At 36.8% G+C, this 20,375-nt stretch overlaps 1 protein-coding gene across 1 annotated transcript in view; it reads right to left on the reverse strand.

The window, feature by feature from the left end:
- IL1RAPL2 (interleukin 1 receptor accessory protein like 2) overlaps positions 1 to 20,375 on the reverse strand; it is a 919,709-nt gene that overhangs the window by 389,204 nt on the left and 510,130 nt on the right. Inside the window, exon 5 of the mRNA XM_010963806.3 lies at positions 6,789 to 6,942. Within this exon, the coding sequence (XP_010962108.2) occupies positions 6,789 to 6,942 (154 nt within the window). The remainder of the gene's footprint in view (positions 1 to 6,788; positions 6,943 to 20,375) is intronic.

Here is a 20,375-nt window from a genome sequence, read left to right on the forward strand (position 1 = left end):
CTTGAAGGCAAAGGCCACAAACAGACAACCACCAAACTGAATTTAGCCTACAAGCATGTTTATTTGGTCCACACAGTGCTCAACAAGGCAGGTATTTCCACATTAAAAAAATTCAGACTTCAAGCATCTCTTCTAAAATTAGAGAGCCTGGCAGTATCGGATCCTTCATTTCACATGCCAGCAATCAGCTAGGGCTGAGTTGGTGCGGCTAGTACTCGCCAACCTGCCCCTCCCTGTTCACTCACACTCTCTCAGGTATATGACCTGCCTGGTTTCTAGAAGCATTTGAGTGTTGATTAGGGAATTGCCCCTTTGCTGGCTTGGATTCAGCCATTAGCAGTAAATGTTTTTCCTTTTATAGAAGGAACAGAATCAGAGCCATTTCTTCTTAAAACCAAAACAATGGATTGGCAAATAAGCATTTTAAAATAATAGGTTATTTTGGGGATCCTTAGACCTGAGCTCTAGAGTCACCAACTTCGGAGTTGTCTTGGGGTTGCATCTCTTTTCCTTCTGGCCCAGAAGGGACTGTGGACAGAGGAGTGGGGTAGGATAGGAAAATACTGTGTTAGGAACCAGAAGATAGGGGTTCTAGTTCTGGCTATGCCATTCACCAACTCCCAGCCCATAGCAAATGATTTAAATACTCTGAGCCACAGTTTACTCTGCTGAAAAATACAAATAACAACAACAAGAACAACAACAACAATAATCTTTGCTGCCAACTCAATCAAGTTCCGTGAGAAACAGAATGAGATCCCAGAAGTGAAAGTGCTTTGAAGTTATAGAAGGAAGGTATAACTCAGTGGTAGAGTGTGTGCTTTGTATGACAACATCCTGGGTTCAACGCCCAGTAACTTTATTTTTTTAATGAATAAACAAACAAATAAACAAACAAACAAATCTTATTACCTCCCTCCCAAAAAAACAAACAAAAAAGACAAAATTTAAAAACTAAAAAAAATAATTATAAAGTACTCTACAAATACAAAGCTGTCTCATTTGTACCCAGCGGAAGCAATCACCAATGAAATAAGCACCCAAAGAATCCAAGCTACGTATAATGTCTGAGTACTTACTATATGCTCAGCACCTGGGGAGTTGGAAAAGAAATGGTCAATCCCTGTCCTTAAGGAGCTTATAGGCTAATTGAGAAAATAAGATAAACAACAGAAAACAATAAAAGATTATAATTGCAACATAAAGTTAATGCCTGCTAAGCATCTTACTGAAACCGTTAAAGATACAATAAAGATACAGTCATTAGTAGGAGGCCAAGAGAGCTGGGTACTCACTCAGTTTTGTTTTGTTTTGTTTTTTGTTGTTGTTGTTTTTGTTTTGTTTTTTTTTACAGTTTATCCTGTGGAAACACCATCCTCAGATACTCTCAACCAGGGGGAAAGTGTCATGTGGTCATGCAAGTTTAGGAAATGTTCTAAACGATAGCCCATCCTCCTTTTAGAAAATTATAATACCCATGAGAATATTATACACACTAAGATGCCCTAAAATGCCTTTCAAGAAAAAGCTATATAACTTGGACCTAGCAGATAAACACATTGCCATGGAACCTCTCTCCATCTCCCTCTCCTCCCTTCCTTTTTCTCTCCCAGAAATCTATTAACATCTTTTAGAATTGCAGCTCCATAGAACAGTTTGGGAAACTCTTTGAAACACTATTTATCCTAATGAACACATTTTAAATTTTCACAGGTTCCAGAAGGAGCATAATTCTGTCTCTACCTGTCTCCTTTAAGAGCCACATTGGAACCCTGGATCTTATGCTACTTGTTGCACAGAGTAGACACTGATTTATGTGTTGATTGTTCTTTACCAACTGAATCAACATTGTTGAACTAGACTGTTCTCCACTGTTTCACTTCCACTAGCTTGAAATCATTGCCATAACTGCAATGCACCACACTGGAATCCATTTTTTTCCTCAATAGAGATTTGCATATTAATAGGGCCATATGGTACCAAAACACAAAGCTCGGCAAACTCCATCTTTTGTACATTCTCGCTTTTCCCGGCACCACACTGTTCCTTGTCTCTCTCCTGGCACCATCCTAAGTTCAGATTTCATTACATGTCCGATTCCTACCGATATGATCTAAGGTGCTCACTGAGAGCCAAGGATTAGGCTCCAAAATGTCAAGTGTATTCTTTTTAGAGTTATCTAAATTCCAACAGGGACTTATTGAAGACTAAACAATTAGTGTCCAAAAAGGACATTATAGTGGAATGATATACACTGTGATCGATATTCTGGCATCTTTTACAATGTACATAATATATATTTTGTGGGTGAAATTGTATGGTTTGTACTTGATGGTGGTTGAAAAGTTGTATTTGAAAGTCAGAAAGACCCATGCTATGCTAATTATGAAGTATGTGACCTTGGGACATAATTTGACCTCTTCAAGTTTTAGTTTTTTCTTCTATAAAATGGGGACAATGATCATATCCACTCTCATATGGTGGTTGTGAGGAATAAAGGAGAAAATGAATGAAAAACACTAAGTACAATGTCTGCCACACAGTAAGCTCTCAATAGATATTAACTCTCTGAGGTCCCCTTTTATGATTATTACTTAGCTGTTGACTTAGAGATCACTTCTCCTGTTGTATTGCCATCACTCTGTCAGAATCTTCACTTCCTCCAGCTCTCCAACATATCTCTAAATTCCACTGTTTTTCCTAAACCCACTCTGATCCCAGTGTCTCAGGATTAACAGTAGAGGCATAAAGGAACAAAGAGCTAGGGCCTGGAAAAGCCTGTTTTCAAACTTGATGCGAAATTTCTTCCTCTGTGGGTAAATAGATGCTATTCTCCACACCAAAGGAAGGTTATTCTAACAAGCTATGCAGTCTGGATGACACCTCCAACAGTGCACTACAGTTAGTTTTAATTTTGCAAAGTGAAGTTAAAAGCACTAACTGAAGCCATGCATTTGAACATCTTCACCAAAGACTGATTCCAACTTCCAGTTTGCAATATTATCAAGCTTCGCCTGTCCAGGTTGCTTTGCTGCTAAGGCTTATAGTAACCCAGCAGCAAATCTTTGAAACTTATCCATAGAATTAAGCTCTCTTTCTAGCCATGACGTTCAGACACCAATGGGTTAAGAAATCTCTTACCCCTAATATGTGAGGAGTCTCAAATCAGTAACTCTAGAGCTGTCTAAGGTAATCAGGAGTTGGGGTTTTATTTGCATATTCCCCAGAGAACAGGTTAGTATTTTTTTTTCTTTTTTCTAAATAGCCAATACGCATTTCTAAAAAGCTGCATAAAATCATGCATTTGTGAATGATTTGTCAGGTGATTGGTGAATTATCCTCTAAATGCTGTTAATTAGTACTAGCTTCCTGCTTGGGTTTGTGTTTGGGAGGCCCTATAATTTATGTCTGCCTTTGACCTTCACAAGGTAGACCTTCTCCTCTAGTCCCAGGAGACCCTATTCCATCATCTTGCCCACTCCCACACCTCCACTCCTCCTTCTTCATTATCATCTGTTCTACAATCTCACCAACATGTAACCAACCTTCCCTTCTCTCCTTATTACTTCGACTAGCCCTCTGCACAAACTTCAGTGTGAGAGTAAAGGAAAAATATCTTTAAAATAGCAAGCAGCCATGTGAAATACGCTGTGGGAAATAAAACTTAGCTGTTGTCATCTTTGGCAAATGACCTAAACACACTATTGTACACGTCTATTCACTGTCAAACCCCTCTGTATTCATCTGCAGCCTTCAAAAGAAAAAAGAAATGTCTACAATAACATCACACAAGTCTGCTATGATTTATGTATTAAAAGTGTTCCAGAAAAGTTGCATATAAATCAAATCCAACTTTAATGCAGTAGGCAAGCTGGATATTTAAGGAAATTCTATGACAAACTCTTTTTTTGTAGTGAAAAAATAACTTCATAAAGCCAATGATTACCGCCTAAGTAATCAGTTTTGAATAACTGGATCTTTTTATAACTGATCTATTTAAAGCAAGCAGCACCTATACACTTAGGAGAACACTTGTTTCACTGAAGAAATATTTCACAGATTTATAAATTTCAAAGAACACTCAGTAAATAATCTTTTAAAGTTTTGATAATCTTTGCAAACTTGCATTCTTGCAATACACAATCTTAAACATCTCTATCTACATAATTTTATAATTAACCAATCTTACTAATTTTGTATTAGAATTTCTATCCCATGCCTGCATATTGCTAAATGCAAAACAAGTATGAGTGGGTGACTCTTAACAACCCCAGTCTTTTATTTTGAATTGCAAGAGGACAATCTGTTGATTGATTTTAATACCAAGCAAAGTACAATAGAACTTAGATAATATTGCAAACAGAAATAAATCTTCACAGAGCAACCTCTTAAACTTCCATACCAAGAAATCACTTTGTTTCCTACATCAGGTACAGAATTTGAACTGTATGAATAAATACATAAACTTGGTATCTTCTTATATGAATGATGACCCAAGGATAATTTCGAACTATTTTTCCAGGATGTAATAATTGGTACATTTTAATTTAAATATTAAATGAATAAATTACTGTTTCAGTGGCTGAGGTTGCTTTATCCTCACCCTCTCTTGACAGATTTCCCTTAGTTACCAAAAGCATGTATTTGCATGATAGCTTTTAGGAGTTTACGTAAAATAATTTGAGGCTTGTGAAAACTCGTTTTGGGGTGTGTGTGAACTAACAGGCTCATAAGGGAATCAAACCTGTGACTGACTTCTTTAGCACCATTCTCTCAGCTAGTACTTCTCAAAGCATGATCCTTGAGAGGCATGCAACAGTTTCACCTGGGCAAAAAGGCCAATTCCCAGTGTTACTGATGTGCTGAACGAGAATCTGGGGGAGAGAGGTGGGAATCTGCATTTAAGGAGCCTCACCTTTACCAGAACTGGGTTCCTCCACCTGATTCTGATGCACACTAAGGTCGGTCTGAGAAACTCTGGGAGGTAGAGCTCAGGTGAAATTTTAAATCCCTAGTTCAACTCTTTTTAAAGTTTTGGGCAAGTGGATTAATACCTTATAAAATATCCCAAATAAGAAGATTTAGCCCTAATTTTCCAGAATCTAAAAATAAACCAAATAAGCAAATGTGTTATCACCATAACCCAATAGATGGGAGCATAAAAGAGGTTTGGTATTTACGTTATTATGGTCCAACTTAAAATATAAGCAAAATACTATAATGTTACCAACTTTACTAAGTGACTCCCAAGTGGAAGTGTTCTGCAAACATCTGATAAGGACTGTGTGACTGTGGTCAAAGTGATGCTGCTGCAAGGATCTGTGCATGGTTGGGTCACTTAATAATGATGTATAACTGCTTATGATTGACTCTTCTGCTTGACTTAGGCAGGAAGTCCAGTTTGTGTTGAGAAAATCAGAAATTAATCAAAAGCAGATCTTTGCTATTTGGGATTGACCCAATATGGTAGTTACTTTCAAAGCTCATGGGGAAAAGAACATGCAAGTCTAATCAAAATAATAATTGAAAACTTCATAGAAGGTACTTTACAAAGTAAGACTGTCATGGATCAGAATAGAGAATGAACTAAAGTATAGATACATATATTAATTTCTAATAAAACATATTTTTTCCTCGTGTTAACACTCAGAATTTAGAAAAAGATGGGGAAAAAACCCAGCTGACTCTCAGGGATCAAAAACTGAGTTAAATATATGAATTACAGAAATGAATTTACTAAGCAAGTGTCATTATTAGTAGACTGATTTTAGCACTATCCCCAAAAGGTCAGCTAGACCTAAACAAAAGCAACATAGAAGAAAATTTGTGAATATGTTACAATTAGCCAACTAGTTGATGTCAACATTAGATGGTTAAACGAGTAGTGCCCAAGTGCATTTATCTTAAGTTAATTAGTGTAATCAACACTACAATTGTCTGGATAATGCCAAATTTCACCATGACACAGATATTCTCCACAATACAAAAATGTGTGTGTATACTTATACACACACAAACACATCTAAAACACATAGATGAAGAAGAAAATTAGTCAAGATTTGCTCAGGAACAATAGCAGGTAGACTTTTTGTCAGTTTCTTAGGGTCCATCACACCCATTGTTAGGAATAACTTTTATGATATTAGGTTGTCTTCTTTTGCTGAAAATTACTTTCTAACATTCACCACCAGGTAAGAATACCCTGAATTTTTCTCTTCCACTGTGAGTACAATTACTAATTTACACTTCGCTTGTACTTCAGATTTAAAACACATATGTGCATGGCTATTTATTTGGAGTTGCCCCATTTCAGGATCACCAAAGTTCACAATTACATCACTCATTGATGAACAATTTTGTATAAGTGATATTTTGGATGCAGTCCAGGAAGATTTCATTCCAAAAGTCCAACAGAACCTCATTCTAAGGCAGCCTTCACCTACAAGGAGATTCCACATATGGGAAGTCGACATTCTACAGTGTTTCCAGTATACCTTTTCTGAGATGCTTAGTAACAATGATATCCTAAGGAGTGAAGAACCTTTAATAAAAGTAGAGAACATATATGCAGCAATTGGGAACATGTTCCCTAAATGAATTGTTCACATTCCACATATAGCTTCTCACTACAACTTATTAATAGTGAGCTTCACAACTATTTGATTTGTAGCCAATTCTAAATTCACAGCAAGTTCACTCCTTGTTTTGGAAACTCTCACTTCCTGTACCAAATTATACTTAAAAATCTAATTTGCCATGATTTGGTAAAAAAGAAAATCAATGTTTACCTGTGACTTTCAATTCAGTTGTCCTTCTCACAAGTTTTCCTTCATACTTAAGCTCACAAGTGTAATTCCCTCCATCTTCTTCTTGAACTTCCTGGATTAGAAGAGCATTTCCTTTCTGTATTATGATGCTTCTCCACATTTTTGGCTTGCATTCCTGCAGAGAAAATATCTTCTAGTAAGTGAAAAATAAAAATTCACATCACTAAGTCTTAGTATTGGCAAGTTAGTAGTTTTACTTTTTTTTGTACTCTTTAGCTTTCAACATATGTAGCTACAGAGTTAAGTCAATGACCAGAAAACATCATAAACGCATCTTATTGCATCCAATTGAAATACCGTAGCTATCACCCTAAGGACCACTTTAATAAAACGCCTGATCCCAAGAGCAGACAATTCTTAGAGACATTCTGTGAGAACAGAGAAGCATACAAGCTCCCCAAATGCACAAAAAGTAGAGCAGAACCTTAGAAGTCACTAAATGACATTTTAATGCCCTGGTCATTTCTATACGATAGGGATCTCTCCTAAGCATCCTAAGAGGATAGTGTCCACTTAGCAACATAGTATACAACAAGGGAGTCTTAGGCATTATTAAAATTTTATAATAGGCTTTTAGACTGGCAATGGTTTCATTAATTATTTCTTATAGTAAAAACTAATCATAATATTCAAGAGTCTCTCTCCCCACAGTCAAGAGATCCACTGTGGAGAGGCTAAGGGGGAAGAGGTCGAGAAAATTAGGCTTGAGGAATTGTCTAGAAACATAGCTAGGTAAGATGAGGACACATTTTGTTCTAGTAACAGAATGGAGAAATCATTCATTTATTTTCTAAGTTCAGTGACATATCACCAGAGAATAAGATTTCGGTTTTGAGGCCAATTCTTTCCTGATGGGAATGTGAGAGAGTGCTGCTTGCTACTGGGATGGACTTTACTAGAAAGGAATGCTTAATAATCTTCCACAGACTGATAATGATATAGCAATAGCAGAAGATATAAGAATATTCAGACAAGTGGTTTTGTCTTTTGAGAGTTTCCTCAGACTACTTTTTACATATTATAGCAGTTTCTCTAACACTCATCTCAAATGTTCAACAAAAGTGGCAGCCAAAAGCTGTACAAACATCAGTGAACACGCAGGGGATAGCAGTGAGGGGATGCTGAAGTAGCTGAAGTATTTTATTATCTAAATTTTTAAACTGTCAGTTAAGACAATTAAAAACTTGGTTATGAGGCAGATGATATGAATAACAGTTGAGAGCACTTTCCACTTCCCCCATGGTATATACGACATCTCCTCTACCTCCCCTCCCTACCCTCACTCCCACCTTCCAAACACATATCCTCAACATTCATGCAAACGTAGAATCGATGCTGACTGTCAGTCCCCAGCTCTGAGTGTTTATGTGTGTGTGTGCATGTGCATAAAATGATTTGGGAGAGTGAGTACCCATTTATTAGGTTTTTTGTGTCTTTTTTTGTTGTTGTTGTTTTTTATTGTCACACAATTTTTTTCTGTCACAATAGAAGCTTTGACAACAAAACACAAAAACTGACACTTAACTTCACAGGTATAATATTTAAGAGACATGCTTGCTTTATGTCCAATACAACTACCCAAACACATTGTCAGAGAGTAAATAAAAGTAATATCATCTAGGGCATCTAGATATAAAGCTGCTTTGCTCCCTAGAGTCTTTGCAAAGAACACTTAAGGGTCTGTCTGAAATTATATTACGTACTGTGTCTGGTGAGGTTTATCACCTATATAAGATTTGCTTCTGAGTTAAACCTTGGGCTATAAGGTTTCTGGGAAAATGAAGAAGAAAGACTGAACAGAAAGAAAAAAATCGCCCAGCTGCCACTATCGTCATACAATAATAATCCACAATTATTTTCGCATTGCTTCCAACTCTGATAGCCTCAGATTTCTAAAGAATCATTCTGAAGGTCATTAAACAAAAATATGGCCCCTCTGGGCATTTTGAGAGGAAAGGAAAATGAAAACTGAACTGCTTCACTTTCACAGAGCAGTCGTGGGGGCAGGCAAGTGAGCCCACACACTCATTTTATTCAAAGACAAATGGCATCATTTTCTAATGTCAATTTGAGGGGGGGGGAGTCTATATGCAATTAACTCTGACCATTTTCTTTTTCCCTGCACACTGCTTCGTTTTTTTTCCCAGGAAGTAATAATCTAGAGTATACAGGACTTAGAAAAATAACTCCAGATGAAGAACAGCCTGGAATCTTCACATGTTCTTTGGATAGCTCTAGATAGTCCCAAGTGCTTTTCAAGTTGTCACCTAGCCTTATAAAAGATTTTTTGTACCCAGTAGAGATTCTTTTTTAAACCGTGGCATAGGGATATGCTATCTTCAGGCCACCTCCACCCTTCTGGGACAATGTAGTATAGATGAAAAGGCAAACTGGCTTCAGACCATTTCAGCTCTAGGTCAGAATCTGGGGTTCACCCAAGTTCTGTGATCTTGGGGAAGTTTACTTAACTTCTTTAGGTTTCAGTTGTGTACTCTGCATATGGGGATACTATATGCTACCTATTGAGCAGCCAGAATCCAGAGGCATGCAAAGTTTCTTCATTACACTCTTGTTGGGCAGCACTATATATAGTGGTCATCCAACACAGAATTCTTCCTATCCCAAAATTTTTGCAATCCTGGATTATATCTCCTCCAAACCTCTGGCTCTGCTTGGTGAAAATTGTTGCTAATGGACTAATGAGAGAAAAACAAATCTTCACTAATTGGTTAACTATGCCCCAGCAACATAATACTTTAACCCACTGAAAACATATAGTTCCCAAGAGGCCACTCCAACACTAATCCTAGCAGGTGGGTAGAGAAACTGTATTTTGTTCAGAAAAGCCTGGTAGATCACCATCCTGCCCCCACCAAGCCATCCTTCACAAAGTTACCTCATAAGCTATCCTACCCATGTCTGGGTGCCTGTATCAAATCTCAGAAGTCTTCCAAGTTCTTTACTTCATTACTGTAGCATCTCTTCCTTAAGCTGCTGGTTGCTACACTTACTGCTGTCACTGCTTCTCTCCTGCCTCCAGTCTTCCCATCACCTCTTTCCTACTGGACAGACAACACTGCCATACTTCACCATTCCCAGACCTGTTTAATTTAATTCTGACAACCTGTTAGACAATGAAGTTTGCAGTACAAAGGTCAAGTCTCAAGATAGTTGTTTATCTGAGGCAAGGACAAACCACCAAAGCCTTGAATGTGAACAGGTCCCTAATATTATTCTCAGTGCACAGTTCCTCTATTATTTTTTTAATTGAAGTGTAGTGAGCTTACAATGCAGGGTGAATTTCTACTGTGTTTCAATCATACATATACATATATATATGTGTTTTCATATTCTTTTTCATTATAGGTTACTACAAGATATTGAATATAGTTCCTTGTGCTATACAGTATAGACTTGTTGTTTATTAATTTTACATACAGTAGTTAGTATTTCCAAATCTCGAACTCCCAATTTATCCCTTCCCACCTCCTTTTCCCCCTGGTAAATATAAGTTGGTTTTCTGTCTATGAGTCTGTTTCTGTTTTGCAAATAAGTTCATTTCTGTCTTTTTATTTTTTTAAGATTCCACATATGAGTGATATCATGTGGTACTTTTCTCTTTCTGGCTTACTTTACTTCGAATGACATTCTCCAGGGCCATCCATGTTGCTGCAAATGGCATTGTTTTATTCTTTTTTATGGCTGAGTCATATTCCATTGTATAAATATACCACAATTTCTTTATCCAGTCATTGTAGTTATAGAATACTATGATCAGATGTCCATTTCTGAAAGATCATTCCAGTGGGTATATAGAAGGTAGTCAGATTATAGAAAGAGAGATTGATTAAAAACTTAATTTACTTTGATCTATTTTTATCCATTGAATGTCATTAAGGATACATAGGAAGTCCTTTATAAGCCTGGATTCTTACAACAATTTGGAAAGATGAACAGCAAACTCCTGTTAAGTTTGAGAAAAACATCCACATCAAACATTATAAAAGTTGACAAGAACATATCGTTTTGATACATCAAGAAGTTGTACAGTTAAAACTCAACCTTATAAGACCTTTATTCCTAATCACCAAAACCCAGCAACAAATGGTCATCAATGGATGAATGACTCTACAGTGGTACATCTCTATAGTGGAATATTGGATTACTACTAAACAATAAAAGGAATCAACTACTGATATATATCACACCATAGAGAAAAACTAAATGCATTATGCTAAGTGAAAAAAGACAGGCACAAAAGGCCCCATATCATATTAGTTATATGAAATTCTAGAAAATACTTCACAATAGGAACAAAAAAAGAGATGTTTTTAGCGAGGACTGGGGCTGGGAGGAGGGAATTGAATACGAAAGGACATAGGAATGAACTTGGCGTGATGGGAATGTTCTGTATCTTGTTTGTGGTGTATGCATTTGCCAAAACACATCAAATTGTACAAGTAAGAAAGGTTAATTTTATATCTGTAGATTCTACAGAATAACATGACTTCAAGAAAAACACAAAAAACCCTCAATCTTAAATTCCCAGTTTGAGTTTGAGATGTCCTAGGTAACTTTATTTCTAGCTCCCTATGTAACTTTTCCCTTCCTATAGTAGCAGCAAATATCAAGTAAAGACTTTGGTCATTAGATTTTTATAACATGTCTGGGATATGTGGCAGACATTATTACATCTATTTGATATGTGGGAAAATGGAGGCCCAGTGGCATTCTATTACTTATCCACATTAATAGTGGAATGGTGACCAGAATCCAGGTCCCCAAAGACCAGTGCTTCTTACACATATCAAACACCCACTCCACCAATATTAATCCATCTTCTTTATAATTTACAAATAATAAATAACTGCTTTCCCACATCTAATGCCATATCTAGAAATTAAAACATGAATAAATCAGTCTTAAATATTATGACACTGACTGTGGTTTTAGGGCACAAACTGAGGCCTTCATGGGTTTCATAGCTCGTTCCTCCTAGATAACAGTATCCTTGAAAATTCTAATTACATAGATTAAAAATTTAAAGATTGAATGTAATTTTATGGCTACAAAGTAAGGCACATAGTAGTATCATTACATTTCCAAAAGGGATTCGAAATCCCCAAGCATTCTGCCAAACCGTTTTTTAGCAAAACAAAAAAAATGTTGGTCATGTGGGCTGTGGTATTATAAGGTCTCCAATGACCTTCTTTTTTCCCCTTTAAGAAAACTGTCAGAATGTATAGTAAGATATATCAATGCAAAGCTCTTAATTTTGGAAGCTTATCTCATTGTAGTGAGTGACAACATTTAGAAATGGTCATTCCCAAACTATCATTTTAGTAGATTAAATTAACTCCTCATAATACATCTAAAATTTTCTCAAATATGGTATGAGTCAGAGATCTAATTATTTTTATCCAAGTGAATAGGCAATTATGTGCACATCATTTTTAATAAGCCATTATCACCCCTTCACACCCATTAAAATGAAATGTTATCATATACTAAGTTCTCATATATACATATTTTATCTCCTTGTGGATTCTCTATTAAATTCAACTGATCTATGTATCCTTTCTTAAACTACTTAAATTGCTGCTGTTTTGCAGTAATTTCAGTAATAGTTAGAATAAGTCTTCTCTCATGAATGTTTTTTTTCCAGTATTTCCCTTGCAAATCTGGAGCATTTGTTCATCCATATGAACTTTATAATGTTTATCATGTTGTCTAATTTAAAAACATCACAGTTTAGCAAATTGGATTATTTATGCAATATTGGGAATAACTGATCTTTTATTCTATGAGATCTTCCCATGCAGAAATATGTTCTGTTTCTCCATTGATTTAGACCATATGTGTTATGTCCTTCAATAAAATTATATTTTTATATAGGTTTCCTCCCATCTTTGTGAAATGTATTCTTCAGTGTTTTATAGTTTGTCATGGTTGTAAATGGGATAATTTCATTTTTCCCTTTACATGTCTAACTGATTATTACTAGAAAAAATAAAAATTATTGAATATTTTGTATACCTTTATTAAGCTACTTCACCAAATTATCTCATCAGTTCTATTTTTGTTGTTGCTGTTTAGCCTCTTGGGTTTTCTTGGTATACAATTATACAAACTGATAAATAAGATTATTTTGTCTCTTCTTTTCCAATATTTATACAGCATATTTCATTTAATTTTCTTATGGCATCAGCTGGAACCTCCAAAGCAATACTGAATAACAGTAGTGACAGAGATCATTCCTGTCTGGTACATCATGGATATAAGGATATATGTATATTTACAAGGATGTTTATTGCAATACTGTGATTACCAAAAAACTAGAAAAAAGCCTGAACATCCATCTGAAGAACGGCTGAATAAAACAAGGTTATATACAGCCTATGAACTATGATCCAGCTATTAAAAAAGAACCTACAGCCAGCATAAAAAAGAACCTACAGCCAGCATAGTACTCAACGGTGAAAAACTCAAAAGCTTCCCACTAAAATCTGGGACAAGACAAGGATGCCCACTATCACCACTCCAATTCAACATAGTCTTGGAAGTCCTAGCCACAGCAGTCAGGCAAGAGAAAGAAATAAAAGGGATCCAAATTGAAAAAGAAGGTAAAAGTGTCATTATATGCTGATGACATGTTACTATATATAGAAAAACCTAAAAGGTCCACACAAAAGCTACTAGAGCTGATTGAAGAATTCAGCAGGGTAGCAGGTTACAAAATTAACGTTCAAAAATCAGTTGCATTTCTTTACACTAACGATAAATCAACAGAAAAAGAAAGTAAAGAAACAATCCCCTTTAAAATAGCACCCAAAGTAATAAAATATTTGGGAATAAATCTAACCAAGGAGATGAAAGAATTATACACAGAAAACTATAAACCATTGAAGAAGGAAATTAAAGAAGACTTTAAAAAATGGAAAGATATTCCATGCTCTTGGATTGGAAGAATCAATATTGTTAAAATGGTCACACTGCCCAAGGCAATCTACAGATTTAATGCAATCCCTATCCAATTACCCAGGACATATTTCACAGAACTAGAACAAATCATAATAAAATTTCTATGGAACCATCAAAGACCTAGAATTGCCAAAGCATTACTGAAGAGAAAGAAAGAGGCTAGAGGAATAACTCTCCAGACTTCAGACAACACTATAGAGCTACAGTCATCAAGACAGCATGGTATTGGTACCAAAACAGACATATAGACCAATGGAACAGAATAGAGAGCCCAGAAACGAACCCACAAACTTCTGGTCAACTAATCTTCGACAAAGGAGGCAAGAATATACAATGGAATAAAGACAGTCTCTTCAGCAAATGGTGTTGGGAAAACTGGACAGCAGCATGTAAAACAATGAAGCTAGAACACTCCCTTACACCATATACAAAAATCAATTCAAAATGGATTAAAGACTTAAACATAAGACAAGATACAATAAACCTCCTAGAGGAAAATATAGGCAAAACATTATCTGACATACATTTCAAAAATTTTCTCCTAGAAGAAATAAAAGCAAGAATAAACAAATGGGACCTAATGAAACTTACAAGCTTCTGCACAGCAAAGGAAACCAGAAATAAAACAAGAAGAAAACCTACGGAATGGGAGAACATTTTTGCAAGTGAAACCGACAAAGGCTTGATCTCCAGAATATATAAGCAGCTCATACGACTCAATAAGAAAAAAATAAACAACCCTATCCAAAAATAGGCAGAAGACCTAAACAAGCAATTCTCCAAGGAAGACATACAAATGATCAAAAAGCACATGAAAAAATGCTCAGTATCACTAATTATCAGAGAAACGCAAATCAAAACTACAATGAGGTATCACCTCACACCAGTCAGAATGGCCGTCATTCAAAAATCCACAAATGACAAATGCTGGAGAGGCTGTGGAGAAAGGAGAACCCTCCTACACTGCTGGTGGGAATGCAGTTTGGTGCAGCCACTATGGAAAACAGTGTGGAGATTCCTCAAAAGACTAGGAATAGACTTACCGTATGACTCAGGAATCCCACTCCTGGGCTTGTATCCAGAAGGAAATCTACTTCAGGATGACACCTGCACCCCAATGTTCATAGCAGCACTATTTACAATAGCCAAAACATGGAAACAGCCTAAATGTCCATCAACAGGTGACTGGATAAAGAAGAAGTGGTATATTTATACAATGGAATACTACTCAGCCATAAAAACCAACAACATAATGCCATTTGCAGCAACATGGATGCTCCTGGAGAATGTCATTCTAAGTGAAGTAAGCCAGAAAGGGAAAGAAAAATACCATATGAGATAGCTCATATGTGGAATCTAAAAAACAAAAACAAAAACAAACAAACAAACAAACAAAAACAAAGCGTAAATACAAGACAGAAATAGACTCACAGACAGAGAATACAGACTTGTGGTTACCAGGGGGGTGGAGGGTGGGAAGGGATAGACTGGGATTTCAAAATTGTAGAATAGATAAACAAGATTACACTGTATAGCACAGGGAAATATACACAAAATGTTATGATAAGTCACAGAGAAAAAAATGTGACAATGAGTGTGTATATGTCCATGAATGACTGAAAAATTGTGCTGAACACTGGAATTTGACACAACATTGTAAAATGATTATAAATCAATAAAAAATGTTAAAAAAAGAATTAGATTTATATAATCAACATGAAATGACGTTCATGATACATTTGTATATGATAGGAAGAGGGGAAGAGTAATATGTATAGTATGTTCCCGTTTTTATAAAAGTGAGAGACAAGGAGATACATTGTGTCTATATACGTATATAAATAAATACATAGAATATATATAGAGAGAGTGTGTTAGCAGTGAGGAAAGAGTGGAATGATACAACAAACAGGTAACCTTAGTTACCTTAGATGGTTAAAATGGAGTGGAAGAACATACAACTGACTTTTTACACCTCTACACTGTTTGATTTGTCAAAAGGATCAGTTTTTAAATATACAGAAATAGGTATTCACTTACTTTGGTTTGACTCCAGGCTTTCTGTAAAACTCAGTAAATGCCAAAAAGAAAGGAGAAATGGATTTCATCAGATTAAGCAAATTGCTTAACCTCTTTGGGCTTCAGTTTCCTCGTGTGTAAGACAAATCAGTTGTGTTCCATGGGCTCTAAGGTCCCTATGATACTGCAATTCCTTCTACTAAGTTTCAGCTGGATCTTGAGAAAATCTCTTTCTGGTTCATTTGAGGCCCTTCAAGTCATTAAGGAGTTCTTCAGAAGGATTTCAGGAACTGTTTCTAAAATAATTTTCAGAGAGCATTCTATTTACATCAGTGATGTGAGTCTATGAAGTGCGTAAGATATGTATTTAGAGGAGCAATCAGAGTGGTGTTCTAAAAGAGCATGCACTAGAAATCAGAAATTCAAGATCTGAACTCCTAATTGGCTGTGTGTTAGCTAAGTGACCTTCTCTTAGCTACTTCAATTTCCTCATCTGTAAGAAGTAATGGTAACAGCCACCAACAAGTAGCCACACTTCCTTTTGTTAACTGATGGAGTTCAAATAAAGGAGATTTCCCCCCCTTTCACGCAACCTCTGCATTCCAAGGACAACACGGATTGCCTTATTCTCAGCCACCTTTAGGTAAAAAATTGTTACATTTTATGAAAAAGTAGATCAGAGCTCCCAAACCAGTGAACCACAGCACTCTGGTGTGCTAGAGGGGAACTACTAGCGTGTAGACACAATGGTCTGCACTAAATCAGTCACATGAGACCTGGAGCAGCCCAAGTCCTTAGGGCAGTTCATCCAATCACCTCACTGGGTCATATTATTATTTTCTATGTGTGCTATAATATGAAAATAATCGTGACAAGATTGTTGTCAACTATTATGTCCTGTGGAACTATTAACTGGTCTTATTTAGTTCTGAAATTTTCCTTTGCAAAGATGTTCATATCTATCTATGGTTAAAAACAGAGTTATGTCCAGTGATGTTCATGTCTATCTATGGTTAAAAACAGACTTATGTCGAATGACCTTTACTTGATAGAAATGCTATTGTAGGAACTGTTCTTTAGATGCTTTCACTAATGTAGCTCCTTCCTGGAGCATTGAGGGGAAGCAGTTTACTTATCTAACTCCCTCCAAAAGAACAAAAAATGGGTTTATTTCAGTCACTTCTCTATCCCCAGTTTGTAGAATGGTGCCTAGCACATAGTAGGTACCCAGTAAATATATACTGAATGAATGAATGGATTTGCACTGAGCCATTCATAAGGTCCCACCCATCCTGTTATAACCAATGGCAAACATCTGAACTTAAGACAGTTTCGGCAAGAAAAAGGAGGATTCAAACAGGTAGCCTTGACCTCATTAACATCAGCTTTTTATCAACTGAGTTTGCTTATCACATAAATGTGTGTTTTGCCCCAAGGCATCTATTTGTATTTTCATTGCTAATGTCCTATTAAGGTTAGGGAATTCTTTTGTTTAGAAATGGGATAAAGGGACTCTATGTTCTTGTGTCAAGTGTTCTCAGTGAATAATGAGGTTGTTCTAGTGTTTTCCTTAGTTCAATAAAGAAAATAATCATCTCTCATTTCAAAAATGTTTCTAACAGCACTGACATTATTGTCTATTCTGTTCTAATGTCTAAGCCCCATTCATAGCGTCAGGGGGAAATGCTCAAAGTTTAGCCCCCTTCCTCACTTCCTTTTGTTAACTAATAGGGTTCAGATAGAGGCGTTACAGCCCCTTATACAATCTCTTACATTCCAAGGACAACCAAGATGGGCTTATTCATTCATCTTTATGAACAAGCCCCAGTGCCATATGAGCCACCCCTACCTTCCCATCCAGCTGTGACTACATGCAAACATCGAAGGATACTCCTCAAAGGCCCGCCATAGTAGGATAGATGGAAAAGAAACCAGCGTAAAGATTACATGCATTTGAAAATATGACTGGGAAAAGGATCATGCAAAACATACACTTCACTGTTAAAACACTGGAGATAACACGTTATACACTTCTAACTTTGGATATGTACCAGAACGAACCCTGGACAAGGGTGCCCTCCTCTTGTCATAGCTGTAGCCAGAGCAAAAGCACTTCATGTTCAGCCTGGTAGGAAATGTACAGACTGCAAAGCAAGTAGGGCAGATTGCTGAACTATTGGTTAAAAAGGAAACATTTTTCCCAATACATCAATACATTTTTTCAAGGATTTACTTGCAACATTGTATGAGAAGTGGGATTAACAATACAACTGGAAGTTTCAGAGACTCTTTAATCTGGGGTTTCAGTTTTTTAATCTGATCCATTACTGCAGTGTAGTGGCTGAGTGGAAGGGCCCAGGAGCCAAACTGCTGTGTGACTTTTAAGCCACTTAACTTGTCTGAGTCTCTAGTCACTTCTTCTGTAAAATGAGGATAATAATAATATCAACTTAAGACAGTAGTTCTAGAAATTGAGTTAATCCATCTAAAGCACTTAAAATGGGGTCTGGCATATAGTAAGTACTTAATACATGTTATCTATAACTATGGTTATTCATCAATTATAAAATGTTATAGGAATAGCCAATGTTATTATCCAGACAGAGCTGGAAAAGCCATTTGCTTCACCATCTTTGGTCCATTTCTAAGAAAGAGTGAGGGTTAGCTTTTCCCAAGGGATAAATTGCTTTGGCATACAATGATGATGGTGATGTCTAGAGATGTGAAATAAGAAGAATTTAGTAGAAAGATAAGAAGGTGATATAGTAGAATGAACACTGTAAGAGAAAGCTGATGACCTGGATTTTACTCCTAGCTGCTAATGCTTAAGCTGGTCAACCTCCCTTGTTCAACTATAAAATTGAAATAAAACCTTTTTATTCTATCTTTTCATGGGCTCCTCTGATCAGGGCTGTGTCTTAAAGAAGTGCCTGTGATCACGGCTGGGTTTAGCCCCAGGCCTATTGCAGGAGAGGGTAGTGGTTAACAAAATGGACTCTAGAATCAAACTGCCTTGAATATAAAATGAGGCTTTGTTGGCTAAGTAGATCTGGACAAGTTTCTGTATCCATCTAGACTCAAGTTTTTCTCTATTAAATGATGATAATAGCGCCTACCACACAGAGTTGCACTGAGAGTTAAATGAGATAATGTAGAGACGAAGCTTAGCACAGCATATGGCACATATTAAATGCTTAATAAATACTAACAAGGCGGATGATGGAATGAAGGGTCCCATTAAGTTATGGATATTCTATACCTATTAGTAATGAGCACTGTGTTCCTTTTTATCTGTCCAAATATTAACGGGAAAAAAGGGAAGACAATTCACATAGAGATGTGAGGTCCTAGTTCAGGACATGCTCTTGGTGTCTACTGTCAAGTCCCCCCAGGTATGAAGATGGGGGGCTTTCATCACACTAAGTGAAGTCAGCCAGCAAGAGAAAGAAAAATACCATCTGATACTACTTATATGTGGAATCTAAAAAAAAAAAGGCAAACAACTTATTTAAAAAACAGAAATAGACTCACAGACATAGAAAACAAACTTGTGGTTATCAGGGGGGAAAGGGAGGGTGAAGGGATAATCTGGGAGTTTGAGATTTGCGGATACTAACTACTATATGTAAAATAGATAAACAAGGTCCTACTGTGGAGCACAGGGAACTACATTTAATACCTTGTAATGGCCTATAATGAAGAAGAATATGAAAAGAAATATATCTATGTGTGTATAACTGAATCACTAGGTTGTACACCAGAAATTAACACAACATTGTATATCAACCATACTTCAATTAAAAAAAAATACATGACAGCTGTAGGAGCTAGGTTTAGACTCTCCTGGGAACTGAGGGTCTGTCAGATCCTATAGAAACAACCTGTACCAACTTTGCTGTGTGTTTGGTTCCGACAATTTGCACAGTGCCTGTGCAGAAAACCTTCTTGGTCACCTGTGACCATCACATATAAAACTGTACCACATGTCAACCAGTATGGACCAGAGTGGGCAGAGGGTGTTCAGTCTTCTTAGGACCACAGGGCTCAGGCTAGCAGCCAAAATAGCAGAGTTGGAAGGTTGTGTGTTTATTTCTCTGCTTCCTCCCCCCAGATCCATGCTCTGCCCTTATCTGACCTACTCTACACCCAGGGAAGCTGAAGACTATCGATTCTGTCCCCTGGTTTTCTGCCCTCTGACTTCTGTTTGAATTCACGTGGTGGGAGAGGAGACACTAACAAGACACCAGAAGGCAGGAGTTAAGAGGGGTTAGGGTTTTTATCCTGCCCACTCTCTCTCTGTCTGCCACAATTCATATGTTCCTCTGAGGTCACAGCTCCTGACAGGTCTGCTCTGCTCTTGCCACGTTCCAGGGACACAGCTCCTTCCCTTTGCCACTGTAGGCCTAGGAGTGGTAATGTACAGCTTCCTCCCCTTTCGGTTCCCTTAACCCTAACCACACCTCTGTAAATAGTTCCTTCATTCAATTCTCTTCAGTGCAACCTCTGAGTGTGGCTTATATCCAGTGTTTGCACATCCTGCACTGGGCC

The sequence above is a fragment of the Camelus bactrianus genome, chromosome X (genome assembly GCF_048773025.1).
Source record: "Camelus bactrianus isolate YW-2024 breed Bactrian camel chromosome X, ASM4877302v1, whole genome shotgun sequence".
NCBI classification, from domain to species: Eukaryota; Metazoa; Chordata; class Mammalia; order Artiodactyla; family Camelidae; genus Camelus; species Camelus bactrianus.